Consider the following 19898-nt stretch of genomic DNA (forward strand, 5'->3'; position numbering starts at 1 on the left):
TTTGCTGGGAAGTTTTATGAGAGTAAACTGATTTACAATCATCAAGGGAGAAAGGTCAATTTGTGGGAGCAGATTTCCCATTCATCACCATACTTTATAGCCTTGGTGATTTTATTTTCCAAAATCAAAGTAGTGATTTTGCTCTTGCTAAAGCTTTTCCTCAACTGATATATTTTTCTGACATAAACAAGGGAGCGCTGCATAGTCAGATCTTGTGTTCTTCCATTTCAGCTGCTTCAGACAGGGATATCTGACACCAGGGTGAATGATGAGGGGGCACTCACTAATCGACTTGAGATGGTCTGGCTTTGACATTGAAACACTCCTCCACTCTTCCTCCTCTATAGCTCCCTCCACCCTGACCAATTTCAACAGTCTGAGATGATTTATGGAGTCAACAGAACTGGATGTGACTAGGGATGTGACATCGGAAGAATGACAACTTGGGAAATAGGTTAAGAGGTCACTTCAAAGTCACCAGAGGCAAAAACCATCAGTCTCCCTCAGACCTCAGGTTTAACCTTGATACCCATGAGGTATAATGACCATAGGACAACTTCAAAACTCATTGCATCCTGCCAAGAAACCCTAACTAAATGCATAAGGTGAAAAACATTTGTAACTTGAGTGTAGATCACAGTGTGGCCTATAGGATCATTACATATTATCTATTGGTATAGAACATATATTGCTATGTATTAAATAATGCTAGATGCAATACATGAGATATACTTCCTCTTCTGTAAAACCATAATCACAGTGATGACATTATGATATTCACAAAATAGTTTATAAATAAGTATATAAGACACAGATCTCATTCCATAGCGAGTTTAGTTATGTTTATTTAACTCTGTGCTCATCCTCATGATATTCAGATTATTACATATAGATTGCTGGACTGTGTGGAGGCTACCTGGCTGTCATAATCAGGGCCATTAGCTATGAGAAGTTAAAGTTTGGGGCACCTGAGTGGCTCAGTCGATTAAGTGATTGCCTTCAGCTCAGCTCATGATCCCAGGGTCTTGGGATGGAGTCCCCCAGTGTCTGGTTCCCTGACCAGAAAGGAGTCTGCTTCTCCATCTCCCTCTGGTCCCCTTGCTCATGGAGTATGTGCTCTCTCTCCTCACTCTCTCTCTCTCTCAAACAAATACATAAACTCTTTAAAAAAAAAAGAAGTTAAAGTTTATGTTTATCTTGTTCATCATTCATGCTTCCAGGGTCTAGCACAGTACCTGGCATGATAAATACTTTTTTTTCCCTCAGAGGTGGACATTTATTGTTATAAAAAATCCAATTTTTGTGGGTTATCAGAATTCTAGATGGGAAGTCTTTGCAAGTCTCCAGATATCTGGCTTTCCCTAAACTCCTGTAAGGCAGTCACTTCTCACCCTCCTTATCTAAAACCAATCTGAGCATTTTGCCCTTTCCCTTTCCTCACATCCCTATTTTTGTACTGATATGATTTTTTCTTAGAAGCCATGATGAAAACCTTATGGCCAAATTTACCTCTTAGGACATTTTCTTTACAAATACTTCTTTCATTCAAAATCTTATTTTGGCAAACCACAGAAGTATACAGTCCCCTAATTTGTGTTCTATCGCATCCCTTGCGAACTTAGAGTGAGGGTCGGTTCCGATTTTGTGTCCCATGCTCCCTTGGAGCTAGGGAGGACAGCCCTGCTTACAGTGCAGGGCTGCCCTCCACTGGCTTGGGATCCTCCTGGGAAACTCCTTCGGATAAAGTTGCCTCCTTGGGGGGCACTCTTGTGCTGCAATCAGATAGTGTGTTTATCCGTGAGTGAGGGCTCTGCACCTCCATCATGTCGCTGCTCCTAGAGCTACTGATCTCAGGTCCAAAGGCTCTGCTTGTCCTCAAATACACTAGCATTCACAGAGAAGTCTGTGAAGTGCCAGTATTGCTGCTCTTTCAGCAGAGTGTGTGGTTTAGCTCACAATCCATCAGAATGAAGAGTCTCCTTGGAGTCTTCCACCCACCTGCCACTTGGGGTTGTGTAGAGGCTCCGTGAGCCTTTCGTCGAGGAGCTGCTCACTCTTCTGTGATGAAGACAGTGTCATCTCCAGCAAGGGACAACTGTCACTACAGCCCTGGGGGCTTTCTAGTCTCCCTACAATACTAGGGATTAGCATACCTTTCCTCAGGGACTGGCAGTTTGTTCCTGGTGAAAAGGTACCACAAAAATGCCCAGTGTACAAACATTGGACCAGGAGCTGATTCAGTGAAATATCTAATTTTATTCATGATGAGTGACTACTCAGATTCCCAGATGAAAGTGGATTCTAAGTCTCTATATTCTGGATTTTTGCATTTTATGGGAACTGACATAGGGATGCTAATTTTTATTTTTGCCAAATTAGGGCATTAATAAAATTCTATCTTGTATTCTGTCATAAAAAAGAAAACAAGTCTAGGATTGCTGCATAAAAAGATATTATTAAATTGAGTATATGGAGCTTTGTGACTCTTATTTTTCTCAGTTCACTGTGTTTGGGAACCACTATTCTGTTAAATATGTTCATTTTATTGGCTATCCTTGCAGGTCCTCTTTTAGTTCAACAGCTGTGGCACCCTTCCCCCTCCCCCTCCTTCTATACATATCTTTACAATATGTTTGAACTTATTGTCCTATATCATCCTCTGATGGTTTCATCTATGGCTATCTTGTCTCTTCCAACCAGACTGTAATGCTAGGTAAACAGAAGATACTAATTTTTTGAATTTATTTCTATAATGCACACTGGTATGCTGTTTAAAGGACTGCAGCCTATTCACACACGTGTGTGTGTGTATGTGTGTGTTTGGAAGTCGACTGGAATTCTCAGTTTACATAGGTACCTAAATAAAAGGTGCACATTTTTGAAAAATTAAATGAGCTTTGTAAAATAAGAAAACAAACCTTTGGAGTAAAATCTCCATCTTCTACATTTCCTAATGACGCTAGGTAGAGATAAATTACCTATTGAACAAACATGGCCCTGCATCTGAAGCACCTTATCTAAAACCAATCTAGTCTGTCTAGTCTGTCTAGTCTCTCATCATTTTTGATGATTTAGTAACCAGTAGAGGGTAGCAGGTAGTTGAGTGTCTCCCACAAAAATCAGAATTGTTTTTCATTTTAATATATTTTTTATTTAAAATATCATAAAACGTTCCTTAGACTGACAGTTGAGTTTCAATATTTATGACTTTCTGATTGCTCTAGCAGTTTAGAAAAAAAAAAAACTAAAAATGAGCCCTCAAGTAAAATTTAAATTGGAAAAGATTAAAATTCAGAATTATGGACTTTTTCTCATTTGAATGAACACTCACTTTTTGCTGGGAATTTTATGTGCCAGCCCTAGTTTTCCTATATTTGACAGTCCTTGAAAAAGTACTTAATTTCTTTCTTGGAAATATATAAAGAGTTTTATTTTTTGAAAATATACCCTCTGGACCAGCATAAACTTTCCCCTCCAGGTTGTATACTCTAAATGTGTACTTGTAAACCAAGTACACATTTCATCCATCAGGCAAATGGATGATGCATATCGGGGCACAAACCAGGCACATTTGAGTGGGTGAAAGGGATAAGTGACATTATTTTTAGAATAGTTTAACCTGCTATGATTTATGATGTCCACATGGCTGAATTATGATATGTGCTCAAATTGTACCCTTTAGTGAATTCTCATTTTTTCTGAATGAACTTGGAGATTCACAGGTGTTAAGTCTTATGACAAAATTGAATCATATGTCCTTACCCAAGACTCAGTTCTTTAATTGCTTTGGATTTTGTGATTTTTTTTCAAAGAGCATAATTTTACTATGCTCTCAATGAATACTTTACTCAGCTACTCAATGGGGGATGCTATTAATCTTTGGGTTGGTAATATGACTATTTCTCTTCAAGGTGTATGTGAAGTAACTACATGACTATTAACTCAAACTGTTATAAAAGAGATTATGGATATGGCTTGAGGAAACGGACAGTGTTGACAATCTCAGAAAGGGAATAAGAAAAATAAGAGTCCTCTTTCTCCAAAAAGATTTACTAGAAATGAAAAATTTTTTAGACTTTACTGAAATGTTTAAGTTTTATTAGACAAACCTGTAGCATTTTCTAGTCTTAGTTTTTCCTGATTAATTAATTCTTTTAGCAAGTATTTGTTGTGTGCCTACCAAGACTTGTTCTAGGTGTCGGGAGTTTAGTAGAAATAAAACAGAGAAAACACTCTGCCTTTGTGTGATTGATATTCTAATGAAACCCGATGAACTAGTTCATATTTTAAAGGAGCTTGTGAGCTTATTGAGCTTCATATAAAAGACTCAAATAGTTATATATTGCAGCCTTACCAGTAAAAGAGCAAAAATGAATAATTCAGGATTAGATTCCTAGGAGAACACTGTGAGAAGGGATGTGGCAAAACAACCTTTTTAATCTAGATTTTGCATCTCTGTAGTGGTAAGTACATACTGTGGTGAATACAACTAACCCAGCTCTAAAGAAAGTCACAGGGAAAGCAGAAATTGTTAGGATTATTTCAAGAAGGCATTGTAACTTTCTCCTAAATATATATGAAAACATTCTAAAATGCAGAAGAAAAAGGTATCTTTCATTTAGCCTGTGAAATAGGTTTTATTTGAAACAGGATCTGAAAAAAAAAAAAAAAACAACACCTTGCAACTGGTCAGATTTGGGATTTTGAGGGTGGGGTAAAATTTTAGACAGAGCTGGCCCTAGCTGCAAATGAGAAGGCTGAGTTTGGGCAACCACTTCTCCCCATCTTGTATTTACCCCTTTCTCCATTTGACTTGTTAAATATCCTGTTATACTTTATTAAAGGGAGGGGCAGGAGTACTGGACATTCATTCTGAAGACTTGGGCTTAAATGCCTCTTCTGCCATTTATTATTCGTTTGAGCATGAATAACCCACCTTGCCAAGCCCCAGTTTTCATCTACAAAATAAGGATAAGAATATCAATCTCAGAAGGTATGGGTAAAGATTAAATGCAATGTATGTGAAAGTGCTTTGAAATAATTAAAAACAAGAATTAGCATTAGTAGTTAACACTTCCTTAAGGAATGGAAATAAAACTCTGAGGAACACAAACTGTTTATATTCTAAAGCCTGTCAAACGGCGTGGCAAATGGTGGAGTTTTTCTTTTGGTTGTTTCTATCAGACTGTGCCTGTAGCCTGCAGCACAAATTATACCATGTATAAGGTGGCTTAGTTTGCCTACAGGAAGCCATATAAAGCCCAACTTATTCTGATCCCATTACTCACTCTTGCCAGGCTGGTCCCAGATGGAACTTTATAAGGGACGTACTTCCTGTAGATATGACCAACTCTGGAACACGGGACATCAAACATTTCTCCTCCACACATCCAAACCTATAGAAAGGAAATTTAAAAGTATAATGAAAGAGAACAGCACACTTCATATAAAAGAGGAATTATTAGTAAGATTCATTAAAAAATCTGAGAATCACTCAAAGTCTCTAAATTAATAATTTCTATTTATCATAAAAGGTTAACTAAGGAAAAAAACCTCACATTTTTCAAAACCTAGATTCAGATTCATGACAGTGTAGAACCAAAGTACTAGTTCAGTAAAATCTAATTTCCATAGACAGCACACTGGCATTTTTTTTATCCTAGTAGAATTTGTTCACAAATATTGCATTGCACTGACATTTAATGCCTAGACATCTTCTTATTTATATAGTTTTTGTTTTGACAACCTTGTGAAAGCATTTGAAGAAATAGCATTGGAATTTAAATGTCAATTCAAAAATTTAAAATACAAAAAATGGAATTTAAAAAATAGGGGAATGAATCAAGGAATGCCGATATATCCATATATCCATAGTTTAAGTGACATCTAGATTCTGAAGCTTTCAATAGAGCTCACCTTAAAAACTGTTGTTGCTTTCTGATTTCTCCTACCCTTAATCTTTTCTTAGGCACAGAAAATAATTGGTTATTGATGTGGACTCAAGAAATATTAAACTCAGTATATATTGTGAAATGCTGTACTTATATATGGTAACAAAAATTAATTGGTTATTTTTTGTCATGACTACACACTTAGACACATACTTAGTCACGGTTTTATGTAACAGAGTACTTAACTTTCAAAGGAAAAATTATGAAAAAAAAATCCAGGCTTCCTATGTGCTAGATTTTTAGCTATTTTCATTTCAAGAAAAAGATTGAAAAGAGCTAGATACTATAATGGTTAGTTTATGTGTCATTTGGCTGTACTTCATTGCCCAGATTTTTGGTCAAACATCATTCTGGTTGTTTCAATGGAGGTGCTTTTTGGGATGAGATTAACATTTTTTAAAAGATTTTATTTATTTATTCATGAGACACACACACACACACACACACAGAGAGAGAGAGAGAGAGAGAGAGAGAGAGAGAGAGAGGAAGAGACACAGGCAGAGGGAGCAACAGGCTCCATGAAGGGAGCCCAAGGTGGAACTCGATCCCAGGTCTCCAAGATCATGTCCTGGGCCCAAGGGGGTAATAAACTGCTGAGCCACCCAGGCTGCCGGAGATTGACATTTAAATTTGACTTTTGAATAAAACATTACATTCTCTGTAATGTGGGTGAGCCCCACCCAATCAGTTGAAGACCTTACTGGAACAAAGGCTGATTCCTTCTAGCAAGAAAGGATTCTGCTAGCTGACTGCCCGTGAACTTGAACTGTAGCTCTTCCCTGGGTCTTCGGTTTGCCAGTCTTCCCAGCAGATTTTGGTCTCACCAAGTCTCTTCAATCACACGAACCAGTTCCTTAGTATAAATCTCTCTCACTTAATATATACATATGCTGTTGGTTCTGTTTCTCTGGAGAACCCTGACTAATACAGATATACAGCTTGTTTTAAAGTGTAATACTGCAAGAGAGAAAGATACTTATGTCTTATATTTGCTTTCAAATTCTTTCACTAAGAGGAATGACACCCCAAGTGAAACCAGAAAATAAATAGTGATTAGGGTGATAGAAGTCCAAGGGGAAGCCAATTCGATTACTAAACAATACTCAGTTGCTCTAAATGGATTCAAGACTACTAGGGCTATCAATTTCAACTTAATGGGATATTTATTGATCTTTTGAATCAAGACATCAGAAGTTTGCATAGATGATATGAAGCTTGTAAGGGCAGTGAACATTTTAAATGATAGTACCAACATCTGGAAAAGTCTTGAGAGACTGGAGCTATATTAGATTAAACATAAGAAAGGGAAAGAATAAGATGTTTGTATCTAAAAATATCAACCCTCCAGAACAGGAATGAGGTGGAAAAAGACTGAGTAGCATAACACACACACTACCAGCATAATATGGAGAGTTTGAGGAGTAAGGGTCTGAATCTATCTTTCTGAAGTCTTATGCTAATTTTTGGGGAAATATTTTATATTCCCTTCTAAAAAGAATTACCAAAGTGAGAAAGGGATGCAAATTGTTTTAGGAGAAGTAGCGAAAAAAACTGGAGATACATAGTCTTGATAAGATTCAGAAAAACCCTTTTCAAGTATTTGAAGATCTTAGTATTTGTAAGAGATTTCGGTAGAACCCCAAGGAGTTGGAATTAATAGGATAGAGCCATAAAAAGATAGATTTCAATTCAGGGGAAGGAAGAACTTTCTAATAGAATGATTAAAGATAAAATGGGCTTCCTGACTCACTAATTGTGTTGAAATCTGTAGTAGATGACACTTTGGAGATAAGTACTTAACTTTGAGTGGACTGTTGGCCTAGCTGATATTTTAAGGTAATTCTTCTTTTTTAAAGGTGATTCTAATAAGAGTTATGAGTGTGTACTGTGCCCCTTTCCACTTAATGCTCACAACTCAGTGATAGACTTTACTATTTCCCCAATTATATAGGTGGGGAAGTGGCAGTCTAGAGTCTGAGTAGCTTGCCCAAAGTCATATAACTGATCACCCACAGAACAGAGATTTGAATCCTAGTAGTCTAACTCCAGCACCCATAAGTTTAATCAATATACTATCTATAGTCAACAAACTTTGTCTGTAAATGTCATAGTAAATATTTTGGGCTTTTCAGGTCATATGGTCTTTCTTGCAAAAGCAACTCTAGCACAGCTAGCTTTATTTCAATAAAACAGGCAAAGGGCTATGGTTTGCTGTCCACCATTCTGTGTGTCACAAAGTCCTTTCAAATGCTGAAATTCAGTGATTCTAAGATAATATATACAGGACATTGATTATCCAAAACCAGATTCTAAGATAATATATGCAGGACATTGATTATCCAAAATCAGATGCACATACTCCTCCATAATGTAATCTTGGTACCTGTCTTGTATTGTTTTTTTTTTTTTAATTTTTATTTATTTATGATAGTCACAGAGAGAGAGAGAGAGAGGCAGAGACACAGGCAGAGGGAGAAGCAGGCTCCATGCACTGGGAGCCCGACGTGGGATTCGATCCCGGGTCTCCAGGATCGCGCCCTGGGCCAAAGGCAGGCGCCAAACCGCTGCGCCACCCAGGGATCCCTGTCTTGTATTGGTTTGATACGATTTCAGATTCACTGTTTAGGACTTAAGTGAAATTGCTTTAATCCACTTGTTTATGATAAAGACCAAAAAAGAGGTTGTTTTAGAGATAAACTTGTTTTGATATAAGAATGAATTAAATGGTGTCAGGATATCATCATCTCATCTGTTCTCACAGAAAAGAGCTCAGTAGTTCAGCTGCTGAGGGGCCCCAGTGGGCACATATGAATGAAAGCATATGAAGAGGCAATGTGGCAAGGTGGCATTTTGACTAAAAATACCTAGAGTTTGTGAGGACAGAGAGTGTTCAGTTTGGCCAAGGCAATTCTTGGCTGATCTAAAAATCACTCTCCTATTACTTTGGGGGCAATTAGGTCCTGCCACAGTAAAGGAGACTCTTTCCCCAGCAGTGGCTAAAGCAAAGCCCTGCAGCAGCCCCTGGAAGATCTTCTTGCCCATCAGCACTGGCACCCTTATGCTCTGGCAACGTGCTCCGGTAACAGGGGACTTTTACTTTTGCACTGGCTGCTGGATGTCAGCCCAAGGTTGGCTAAGCCATCTCTTCTAAAAAGGTACACCTCAACTAAATTAGGACTTTATTACTTTCATCTTCTCTTGCTGAGAACAATAGTATGATTAATCTATCATTGATTTGGAGTATGCTATTTCTTTATTGACTCATTAAGAGATATTATCCTGTATGCTATTTGGCTTGTGGAGTTCCTGCAGTTAAATAAATTCCTGGCAAAGACAGCTGATTTTGGGATGCTTACAGGATGGTCCACTCTAATAACTGCCCCCCCCAACTATTCCGACATTTTAAATTAAATTATAGTGAATTTAGTTATTTGAGAGATTATTTCATTTTATTATTTTTGTATTTTAAAGAGGTGCAATTTGGAAGTAATATACAACAGATAAAGGAGAAGGCAGTGGGAGGGCAGAGAATGTTAGACAGTCCTGCATATAATCCAATGCCAGTTTTTGTTGGTCAAAGGCAAACAAGTGTCAAGGCAAAGAAGCCTTTTTTTAAAAAATATTTATTTGAAAGAGAGAGAGAGAATGAATAGGATGGGTAGAGAGAGAGAGGGAGACAGACTCTCCAGCAAGCTCCTTGCTGAGTGGGGAGCCCCACATGGGGCTCAATCACATGACCTTGAGATCACGACCTGGGCTGAAACCAAGTCTGACGTCCCCTGGCAAAGAATCTTTCTTGTCATATTATCATATTATTTGGAAGATACTGATTTGTTGGCATGTGCACTTATTTTTCATGAGAAAAGATGGCATATTATTCTCATTAGTTGTTGGAGGTGGGCCAGTCTCTCTTGCAGGACTAGGGAGGGTCCCTAAGAGGTAGGGATAAGGCTTGGACAATTCCTTACATTCTCTGGACTTAATTTATTTTTTTTTTGGTTCAGGTGGGCTTCTAGAACAGTTAGAAAGCAAGCAGAAGTGGACTAAATACTTCTTATGGAAGATCTTGCCAGAGTGAGAACTGCCGCAATAGAAAGTTAAATAAATCATTATTACTTCTTTCCTTTCTAAGATATGTCAAATAACCTAATTAGACACACAGAAATGAAATTCTAACTCATTCTTTTCGATACAGTTTTTAAAGATATCTGCATCAGTTTTCTCTTGATGTGTAACCAATTACAAGTGTAATGGCTGAAACAACACTGATTTATTATGATTTTGTGGTTCTGTGGGTCAGAAGTCCATGTGGGCTCTGCCGAATTCTCTGCCCAAAGCCTCACAGGGCTGAAATCGAAGTGGCTGCTGAGTGGAGCTCTTTCCTGGAGGCTCTCAGGAAGAATCTGCTTCCAAGCTCATTTAGTTTGTTGGCAGGATTCAGTTCCTTGCAGTTGTATGACTGGGACCCCCGTTTTCTTGCTGGCAGGTGAGCAGGGACTGGTGTTCCTGGCCCTGCGAACCCTCCAGCTCATTGATGGTTAACCTCCCTCACACAGAATAGTTTTTACACTATAAATCTCTCTGACTTCTTTTGCTACCCGCTGGAGAAAATGTTGGGCTTTTAAAAGGCTCATTCAATAAGGTTAAACCCTTCAGGACCACAGTCCTATTTTATTTTAAAGATTTTTATTTATTTATTCATGAGAGACACACACACACACACAGAGGGGCAGAGACAGAAGCAGGCTCCATGCAGGGAGCCTGACATGGGACTCAATCCCAGGAACCCTGGGATCAGGCCCTGAGACGAAGGCAGACGCTCAACCACTGAGCTACCCAGGTGTCCCACCATAGTCTTATCTTAAGGTAAGCTGATTAGCAACCTTAATTACATTCGCCAAATCTCCTTTGCACTGTTATGTAACCTAATTGTGGCGTAAACCAAGGGAGAAAGTCATCTTAGAATTCTTCCTACTAGTCTCCCGTGAATTAAAATTCGTGTCCTCTCCTGAGAGCCTACTCCTATTCTTAAAATTTTTCCTTATATTCGAGTTCAGGAAACTTCTGTTCAGATTTTCTTTTATGCTAGGTTCAGTGTTAAAGAAACTATAGAATTCTAAAATTTATTTCTCCCTGTTGCTACTGGGACCACTTAGAAACATACATCTGAATATATCATGGCTTCATTTAGAATCCTTCAGTGTTTGCTACTGTTATGAGGGTCAGTTTACAACTTCTTCTTCTTCTTCTTTTTAAAGATTGTATTTATTTATGAGAGAGAGAGAGAGAGAGAGAGGCAGAGGGAGAAGCAGGCTCCCTGTGGGGAGCCTGATGTGGGACTCAGTCCTAGGACCCTGGAATCATGCATGACCTGAGCCAAAGGCAGACGCCCAATTGCTTAGCCACCCAGGTGCCCCAGATTACAACTTCTCTTGGGAGTCTCCAAGGTCTTGCTTATCTCACCATTGCTTCTGTGTCCCTCACCCTTTTTCTCCTATCCCTAGTTTCTTCAATCCCTACAGGAACTCCCCCACTCCACACATCCTCTTTCTGGGCTATTTTTCATTCCTTAGGAAACATTGAGTTTCTCTCAGGGCTTGCGGCCATAAATCTTTATCTCTAAAAGAATTAATTCACCCTCCCCCTTCCTCTGCCCTTCTCTCCTATCTCATGCCCATTTCCTACTTCTGTTCCAGATTTCAGCTTTACCATCACAACTGAGCCCCTAGATTTGGTTGGCACTCCTGTTTTATGCTGTCTCTCCATCCTGTACTTCTCTCTCCCATAATTCATTAATTGAGTCAGTAAACAAATATGTACTGAGTGTTTACTATATGCTGGCCTTGTTCACCATACTGGGGCCATATGGGGGATCAGTTCCATGTTTTGAATAGTTTTGTTCAAGTCGAGACAGCAATTGTAATGAAAGGATTTGTGTGTTTGTATAATGATTTGCTTAGTGTTTGTCTTCCCTCACTAGACTAAAAGTTCCATGACAATTTTACTCAATGCATCTCCAGCTACTGGTCAAGGGCTTAGTACATAATAAATAATAAGTATTTATTGAATAGTTGAGTCTGATCACTTCAGTTACACTTATACTTTTATTTATGCAGGAGCCCTAAAGCCTTTCCAATGTATTGTTGCTTCTTATAATGTCAGGGCCAAATTGCTTTTTACTCTAAGTACATCAAGTCAATTGTCTCTAGACTTAGAGGGTTTTTTGTTTGTTTTATTTTTTTTTTTAGTTTAATACTATGGACATCACCAAACACTTCTTTATTTTGTTCAATCTTCCAATAGCCATGCCTATTTCAGTAGAATCATGTGTATCCTGACACGCTAGAGAGATGTGTTTAGGTGACAGTGTGACAATATATTTCTTTAGGAAAGTGCACCTGTTGTGGCATTTATCAAATTCTTTATCTGCTCTGAAATATGTGGCTTATATTTTTAAAAGACATTCCCTGGGTAGTATCATGTGATTATTTCTTAAAAAAAAAAACAAAAACAAACCAAAGCTATGGCATTGTCATGCTCAAGTATCTAATTCTTGGAGAATATGTTTTAAATTTACAAATACTGTCATCCTTTGACAACATAAATATTTAAAATCCATGTTATTTTACTCATGAATGAACACAGAGCATTTTTTTCATAATCTAGTTCAAATTGACTGAATAATTGAATGCTTGCCTTATTTTTAAAAAATCACTTTTCGCTATCAGCCACAAACTGGAATTTAGACATAGAGAATGTTAAATTAAATGGAATCATAAAATTATACCGGTCATATGAAATAGGAAATTAGTTTCAGTGAGAAATTGATTGTCAGAAGGATAGCAAGGGAATATTATTATCAGGTAAAGGGTGAAACATAATATACTATATGGAAATGATGATCTAAATTCTCAAAAAAAATTTTTAAAGAGTTTATTCACTCCAAAACCTCCCATCTCTTTGATCTTATTTCCTACTCTTCTTTTCATCTCTCTTTCTCTGCTTAAGCCATTTTGGCTTCTTTTCTGTCCCTCCAACATGCCAGATACCTTGGGGCATTTGTTCTGGCAGTTCCCTCTTTTCTGTCCCTCCAACATGCCAGATACCTTGGGGCATTTGTTCTGGCAGTTCACAATTTCTGTGTGAAATTGTCTTCCAATCTCCACATGGCTAAATTCCCCATCACTTTCAAGTCTCAGCTCCAAATCCTCATGCCCCAAACACTCTCTCATCCTGCACCCAGTATCAACCTTCTCTGTTCTGTTCTCATAGTCCTTACCACCTTCTCACTCAGGAGATAACTCCGAGATTTCCTAGGTTATTACTTGTCTGCACCTCTCTTCCTAATGAAGGCAGGAGTCTGTGTCTTTTGTTGAGTGAGGTATCCCAAGCACCTGGGACGATGCCTGGCAAGTTGTTTTATTGTAATTATTTATCGAATAAATAAACGGACTATTGGTTTACTAATAGAAAATGAGGTTACTCCCAGACAACTGAGTTATTTAATGAGAACCCACCATGTAGCTGCCATTAAAAACAGAAGCTGTGATCTTATCATATTCAAATATAAATTTCAAGGTAACAAGCTATCTTGAGCTTTTCTTCATTCATATGGGGATTATTATAAAATAAGGTGTGGTTAATGTTAAAAATACAGCATATTATGTATACATAAGTAATTACATTTCTGGACCTGTAAAATAACCTTCTAATTTTATGGTATGTCTTGTGTGGGCTAAGTTTGAAAAATTCTTAAGATTAGATAATCTACCACTTTACCATCTATCTAGAAATTAAGATGTTAATTTTTTTTAAAGATGTTAATTGTTAACGTAAAAAGCTATGGTGCACAGACACCGAAGAGAGCCATGCCTGTCATCAAGCTGTTCTTCTGGGCTACATGGTGTAAAAACTGCACTTTTGGTTTAACTTGATCTAAGGGAGATGCACCCATATACACCATTGCTTTGCTTTATTCTTAGAAACTTGGTCTTTAGGGTTATTCTTTGAGAACAGGGGACCTTGACCTTTTTTGACCTGACCCCCATTTTCTATTTGTCGATCAGTATACAACAAAAGCAGAAATTGGAAAATGTATCTACAGTCTTCATCAGGACATGGTCATATCTAGTTTCAGGGGAAAAGCTCTCATTTCTTGAACCATCTGCTTAGGATTTTTTCAAAGTAAGAAATGCTTTATGTCAGTATTAAAAAAAAGATTGTACCCAAACTACCTTGCACTTAATGAGCTCTTTTTCATAAATTTTGTTTATTTATTCATGAGAGACACACAGAGAGGCAGAGACACAGGCAGAGGGTGAAGCAGGCTCAATGCAGGGAGCCTGATGTGGGACCCGATCCCCGGTCTCCAGGATCATGCCCTGGGCTGAAGGCGGCGCTAAACTGCTGAGCCACTCTGGCTGCCCACTTAATGAGCTTTTAAGAGGTCTAGGCAGGGGTAGCAGGGCTTCAGAGGGTACCTTGTTCAGATCATTGCTTTGGAGATGCAGTGTTCATATTTTGCATTAATGCTTAGCAGTCTTAAAAACAGTGATTAAGGTGGAGACCAAAACAAAAAAACCCAGATATGTCACTTATCGATTTCTTCAAAACATTAAGTCTTGGGGAAGAAAGTACAAATTTGAACATCTTCAGAGTGCTTTTTTGGGTAAAATATTATGGTTTTGGACATAATCCCTCATTTCCCTTAACTCATTATTCTACAGCTTAGAGGGTACATTAGAGGCAAAATGTTTGCTTTTTTTTTTTTAAAAAGATTTTGTTTATTCATTTGAGAGTGAGTGTGCATGCATACACGCGCATGGGCAAGAATGAGCAGGGGTAGGGAGGGGCAGAGGGAGAGGAAGAGAGAATCCTAAGCAGATTCCCCACTGAGCCTGGAGCCTGACCTGGGACTCGATCTCGTGACCCTGAGATCATGACCTGAGTTGAAACCAAGAGTCAGATGTTCAATCAACTGAGCCACCCAGGTGCCCCAAAGTGTTTGTCTCCAGATTTGGGAGTCTATTGCTTAAATTTTCTGGATTTATCATCTGCTAAAAATAAATATAAGTTCTTTAAAAACTTAAAATTGGTTTAATATATTAGAACAACTTTTTCTTTTTGGAACTATCCAAATATGTGCGTCTCCTTTGCCTCTCAGTTGGGCTATCAATCATACTGCCTTCCTAATGGCAGAGGCAGGAACATGGCTCAGGCCTTGCTAACTGAACTTCTTCCTTGAGGTTTCATTATATTGGAACTACTACTCTGGTAATGAAGCAGAAAATGAAAGCTGGAGAGCTTCCAGAGGCCACGTCTGAGGGGTGGAAGGAAAGTCTGTTGGAGGGAGTGAAGCTGACAGAAACAAAAGGGAAAAATGAAAAGAAATGGTTCTAGCAGTATTTGAGGCCTTATTTCTAGGCCTCCCAGAGGCTCCCCCATTTCTTTGACTTTTTTTTCTTTTTCTTTCTTTCTTTCTCTCTCTCTCTCTTTTTTTTTTTTTGAGAACTACTAATTATTTACTGTACTGAATACAAGTCTCTTGAGGGAAATTTTGTAAGAAAAGGAACACTGTATTTTAGGGATCTGCCAATCCAGTTGACTCACTAAGTCAATTTTCAAATGACTGATTATAACTTAATATATATATATATATCTCACTATAAATATATATCTATTTTTGTTTGTTTTTTTCAAGTTTTTATGTAAATTCTAGTTAGTTAACATAGTGTCATTTTGGTTATATGGAATTTAGTGATTTATCACTTACATATAATTCCCAGTGCTCATCATTACAAGTGCCATCCTTAATGCCCATCACCAATCACCACATTCCCTGTCCACCTTCCCTTAGCAACCCTCAGTTTATTTTCTATATTTTAGAGTCTCTTATGGTTTGCCTCCCTCTCGTTTTCTCCTCTATCCCTTAAGTTCATCTGTTTTGTTTCTTAAATTCAGCATGAGTGAAATCACATGGTATTTGTCTTTCGCTGACTAACTTGTTTACTTAGCATAACATACTCTAGCTCTATCTACATTATTGCAAATGGCAAGGTTTTATTCTTTTTGATTGCTGAATAATATTCCATTATATATACTATAATATTATTGAATATATTTTCCATTATATATATGATATATATCTTCCTTATCTATTCATCAGTTGATGGACATTTGGGCTCTTTCCATAATTTGGCTATTGTTGATAATGCTGCTATAAACATTTGGGTGCAAGTGTGTCTAGTAGCCATCTATATGTCTTTGGAAAAATGTCTAGTCATGTCTTCTGTCCATTCTTTAATTGGATTTTTTTGACTTTTCAGTTCGTTTTCAAAAGTGTCATCTTCAATTCCCCCTTTTCTCTAAATTAGGTTGAATTGGATTTCTATCTTCTAGTAAAGTGAAGAACCCCTCTCCCCTCAAAAAACCCCTCTCTTTTTGAATAGTGAGAGTTTGAATGTCTAGGAGTACTAACAGTGTACTTTGAAACAAGCACATTAGTCAAAAGCTACTCATATGAATGGTCATTTTAACCGAAACTTTGAAGAAGCAAAGGTTCTTCTGAGCTTCCACTGACAGACAAAACTTTTTTTAGCAATATTCAATATAAAGAAATTTCATCAAAAATAAAAAATGTGAGCACTCTTCAGGTTTCATAGTGACATTTGCATATGATTTTTATCTTGGGGAGAAACTGATACACTTCTATGACATGGAATAGTGGAAAGAACACTTCCACAGGGGTTTGAATTGAGCAGATTGCTCCCCTTTTCTCATTGTCTCATTGGCATCTTGGATCAAGTTGGGGTCACATGTCTACTTCATAAAGTGATAGTAATGACTGAGTTAAGTAATACACACAGCACCCTTAAGTGGCCCATAATAGGTGGTTATATGATATAGTCTCCTAGTGATAACTTGCCTTTATTCTGGTATATTGGGTCTATATGGGGTGTTTGTTGTGTATACATGTGTTGCCCTCTGTGAGAGGGGTCAGGCCATATGACAAGTTGCAAGTCTGTGAACATGTGTGTGTGAGAGAGGTAGAGACTGTATTCTCAATTGTCACTCTCACAGTTGGAGAAGAGGAGAGAAGTTGTGGCTAAATTTATGCTGGCCTTGTATATTGTGGATTGTTGACCCTGACACAGAGTATAAAAATCAAATTCTTATACTTCTACAGTTGATTTATATATGCTGAGTATATATATATATACATATATATATGTATATATATATATATATATATATATACTCTGAGGCTCTCTATGTTATTGTTATTGGGATTTGGGGTAAAGGCCTTGAGAATTGTAAGGAGAGATTTTTTGCCAACTTTCTATACAAATATTTTTATAGCTGGGGGGTGAGCTTACTTGGTTTATATAGATTTATACACCAGAAGTGTTATAGTGATTAGATTATATTTCCTTTATCTTGTTAGGGAAAAATGGCAGCCAGAAAAATACAAAAACTTGAAAAAAATGTCAATATTAGAAAACAATTTCAACAGGAAGTCAAATTGACCTTAACACAGGTACTGAATGCTGTGTAAATTGTTATATTTTGCTCACTTTACAACTGTCTATAAAAGCTAAAATAAAATTAAACAGGGAATTAGGAAAATGCCATCAGACATAAAGGAAGTAACAACTGGGAGGAATTTAAACTTGCCGCTAGGCTTATATCTAATGGACATAAAATTTAACTTGAAAATGCTCTGTTACACCTGAGGTACCTTTTGTCGGGTAATTGAAATGAATCTCAGACTGGCTTGTGAGACATTTAACAGCTGTTTCTGTTTATCTTTGAGTTTCTGAATGAGTTTAGAGTCATTTTAATATTTTCTTTGGAAGATCAATTCTGGGCATGTTGAATTAAAATGGTTCTTTTTATGTCACCTAGGCTAAATATTGTAGGGAAGAAACCCCATAGGAACAACTCCAGATATTTTTTTGTGTATCTGAAGGAATAGTGTGCCATAAAATGGCTTCTGTCACATTTTAGATACAAACTGCAACTATACTTCGAGGTACTTTGCAGGCTCAAAAGTAAGAAGAGACCTCTAATATACTGTCTCATAATAGCAGTGAGAAGATATATAAAATATTTTAAAATTATCCTTGGCATAAAAAGGATTTCTAATGAGCACATTTTATAAGGCTGAATTTATTTCTAACAATACCATTTGTACAAAGCATCGTCAAAATAGTTTATATAGATATGGCTTACGGGAAAAAGAGTGCATTTCCAAAATGAGATTGAGTTGTACCTTCTAGGGAGGCAAATAAACTATTTTAGGAGTATAAATTAAACACCCTTTGAGTGTTTTTGTATTTTCAGACAACTATGGAGAAAGTGAGAAATGCTTATTAATTAAAGTTATAGGTTCTTTGCTGGTGTACTAGATGCTAGTACTGGGAATCAAGGTTATGGAGATTAGCAAGTATGGGGACTTGGGGACAGAGGACTGGCTTGGAGACAGGGCCTGGGGGAGAAAAAATCCCTTTTGGGATGCTGGTGTGTCATTATTTTATAATTTCTCCTATGAATCTCTGAGTCATGTAATATATGGAACATTTGCTGCAGACAGTAGTGTGGTGGCAGCTGGATAAGAGACACTTGAGGCTGGAGGAGGTAGAGGAAGAGGGAAATGAAGCTCCCTGGGGTCCAGACCCATGGATGGGAGGCCAAAACTGAGAACACCATTCAGTGAATTGCAGATTCTCTTTGCTCAAGGGTTTTTTAAGGGGCCAAAGGCTTTGCTTTAGCTTAGAAATTTTGTCTTATCTGTGCTTGGGATTTGTCTCTAGAATTTGTATTTAAGCAATCCTGACATCCATGTAAATATACATTAACATATTAAATAGATTTGGATTTTTAAAAAGATTTTATTTATTTATGCGAGACACACAGAGAAAGAGAGGCAGAGGGAGAAGCAGGCTCCATGCAGGGAGCCCAACATGGGACTCGATCCAGGGTCTCCAGGATCACACCCTGGGCTGAAGGCAGTGCTAAACCTCGAGCCACCAGGGCTGCCTGATTTGGATTTTAAAAAACTTTAAAGGTCTTTCTGACCACACAATCTATGCTCAGCACTATACCACCAAAGCTCTGACTACCCAATCTAAACCCTCTGCCCTAAGAGGATAGGAAAGTCGGAGGCTTATACAAGCCCAAAGAGACCATCTATGAGTATCCGGTCAGGTATCAGGTTTAATATAGTAGACATGGGGGATCTGTGAAAAGTGTAGCCCCTCTACCCCATCCCCCACCTCAACGTATAGATGCAAATATATTTAAAACATATGCCAGTCAAAAATAACCATCTCTATTCTGGAGCTCTTTGTAATATTGGTTGGCTTATTTTCTTTTAGCACTTAGAAATGCCAGAAATTATCTTGTTTATTTATTCTCTTATTTATTTATAATCTACCTCTCTTCATGTTATATCTCATGAGACATAAAACTTGTCATTCCTGTCGATTATTATATTCTCAGGGTCTGGTGTATAATAGGCTTTCAATAAACATTTACTGGATATATGAATACATCTACAAATGTCTGCATATGAAATATCATATTGTAATTTTTTAAAAAGATTTTTATTTATTTATTCATGAGAGACACAGAGAGAGAGAGAGGTAGAGACACAGGCAGAGGGAGAAGCAGGCTTCATGCAGGAAGCCTGACATAGGACTGACTCTATCCCGGGTCTCCAGGGTCACACCCTGGGCCAAAGGCGGCGCTAAACCGCTGTGCCACCCGGGATACCCCTCATATTGTAATTTTATAAGTACTTACATATATACTATATTACATAAGTTATATATATATGAATTATTAAATATAAATAACAAAATTTATCTTCCCTTATTTAATTTTTGTACATATTTTCTGTACCTTGCTTTTTTTCCACTTAGCAATGGGTTTGGATACTATTCTATA

The 19898-nt window shown here is 37.6% G+C and overlaps 1 protein-coding gene across 1 annotated transcript in view; it reads right to left on the reverse strand.

Moving 5' to 3' along the window:
- The window catches only part of GALNTL6 (polypeptide N-acetylgalactosaminyltransferase like 6), a 1153240-nt gene that overhangs the window by 85313 nt on the left and 1048029 nt on the right, over positions 1–19898 (reverse strand). Inside the window, exon 10 of the mRNA XM_055299901.1 lies at positions 5289–5396. Within this exon, the coding sequence (XP_055155876.1) occupies positions 5289–5396 (108 nt within the window). The remainder of the gene's footprint in view (positions 1–5288; positions 5397–19898) is intronic.

Source organism: Nyctereutes procyonoides, unplaced genomic scaffold (assembly GCF_905146905.1).
Source record: "Nyctereutes procyonoides isolate TBG_1078 unplaced genomic scaffold, NYPRO_anot_genome, whole genome shotgun sequence".
In the NCBI taxonomy this organism is placed as follows: Eukaryota; Metazoa; Chordata; class Mammalia; order Carnivora; family Canidae; genus Nyctereutes; species Nyctereutes procyonoides.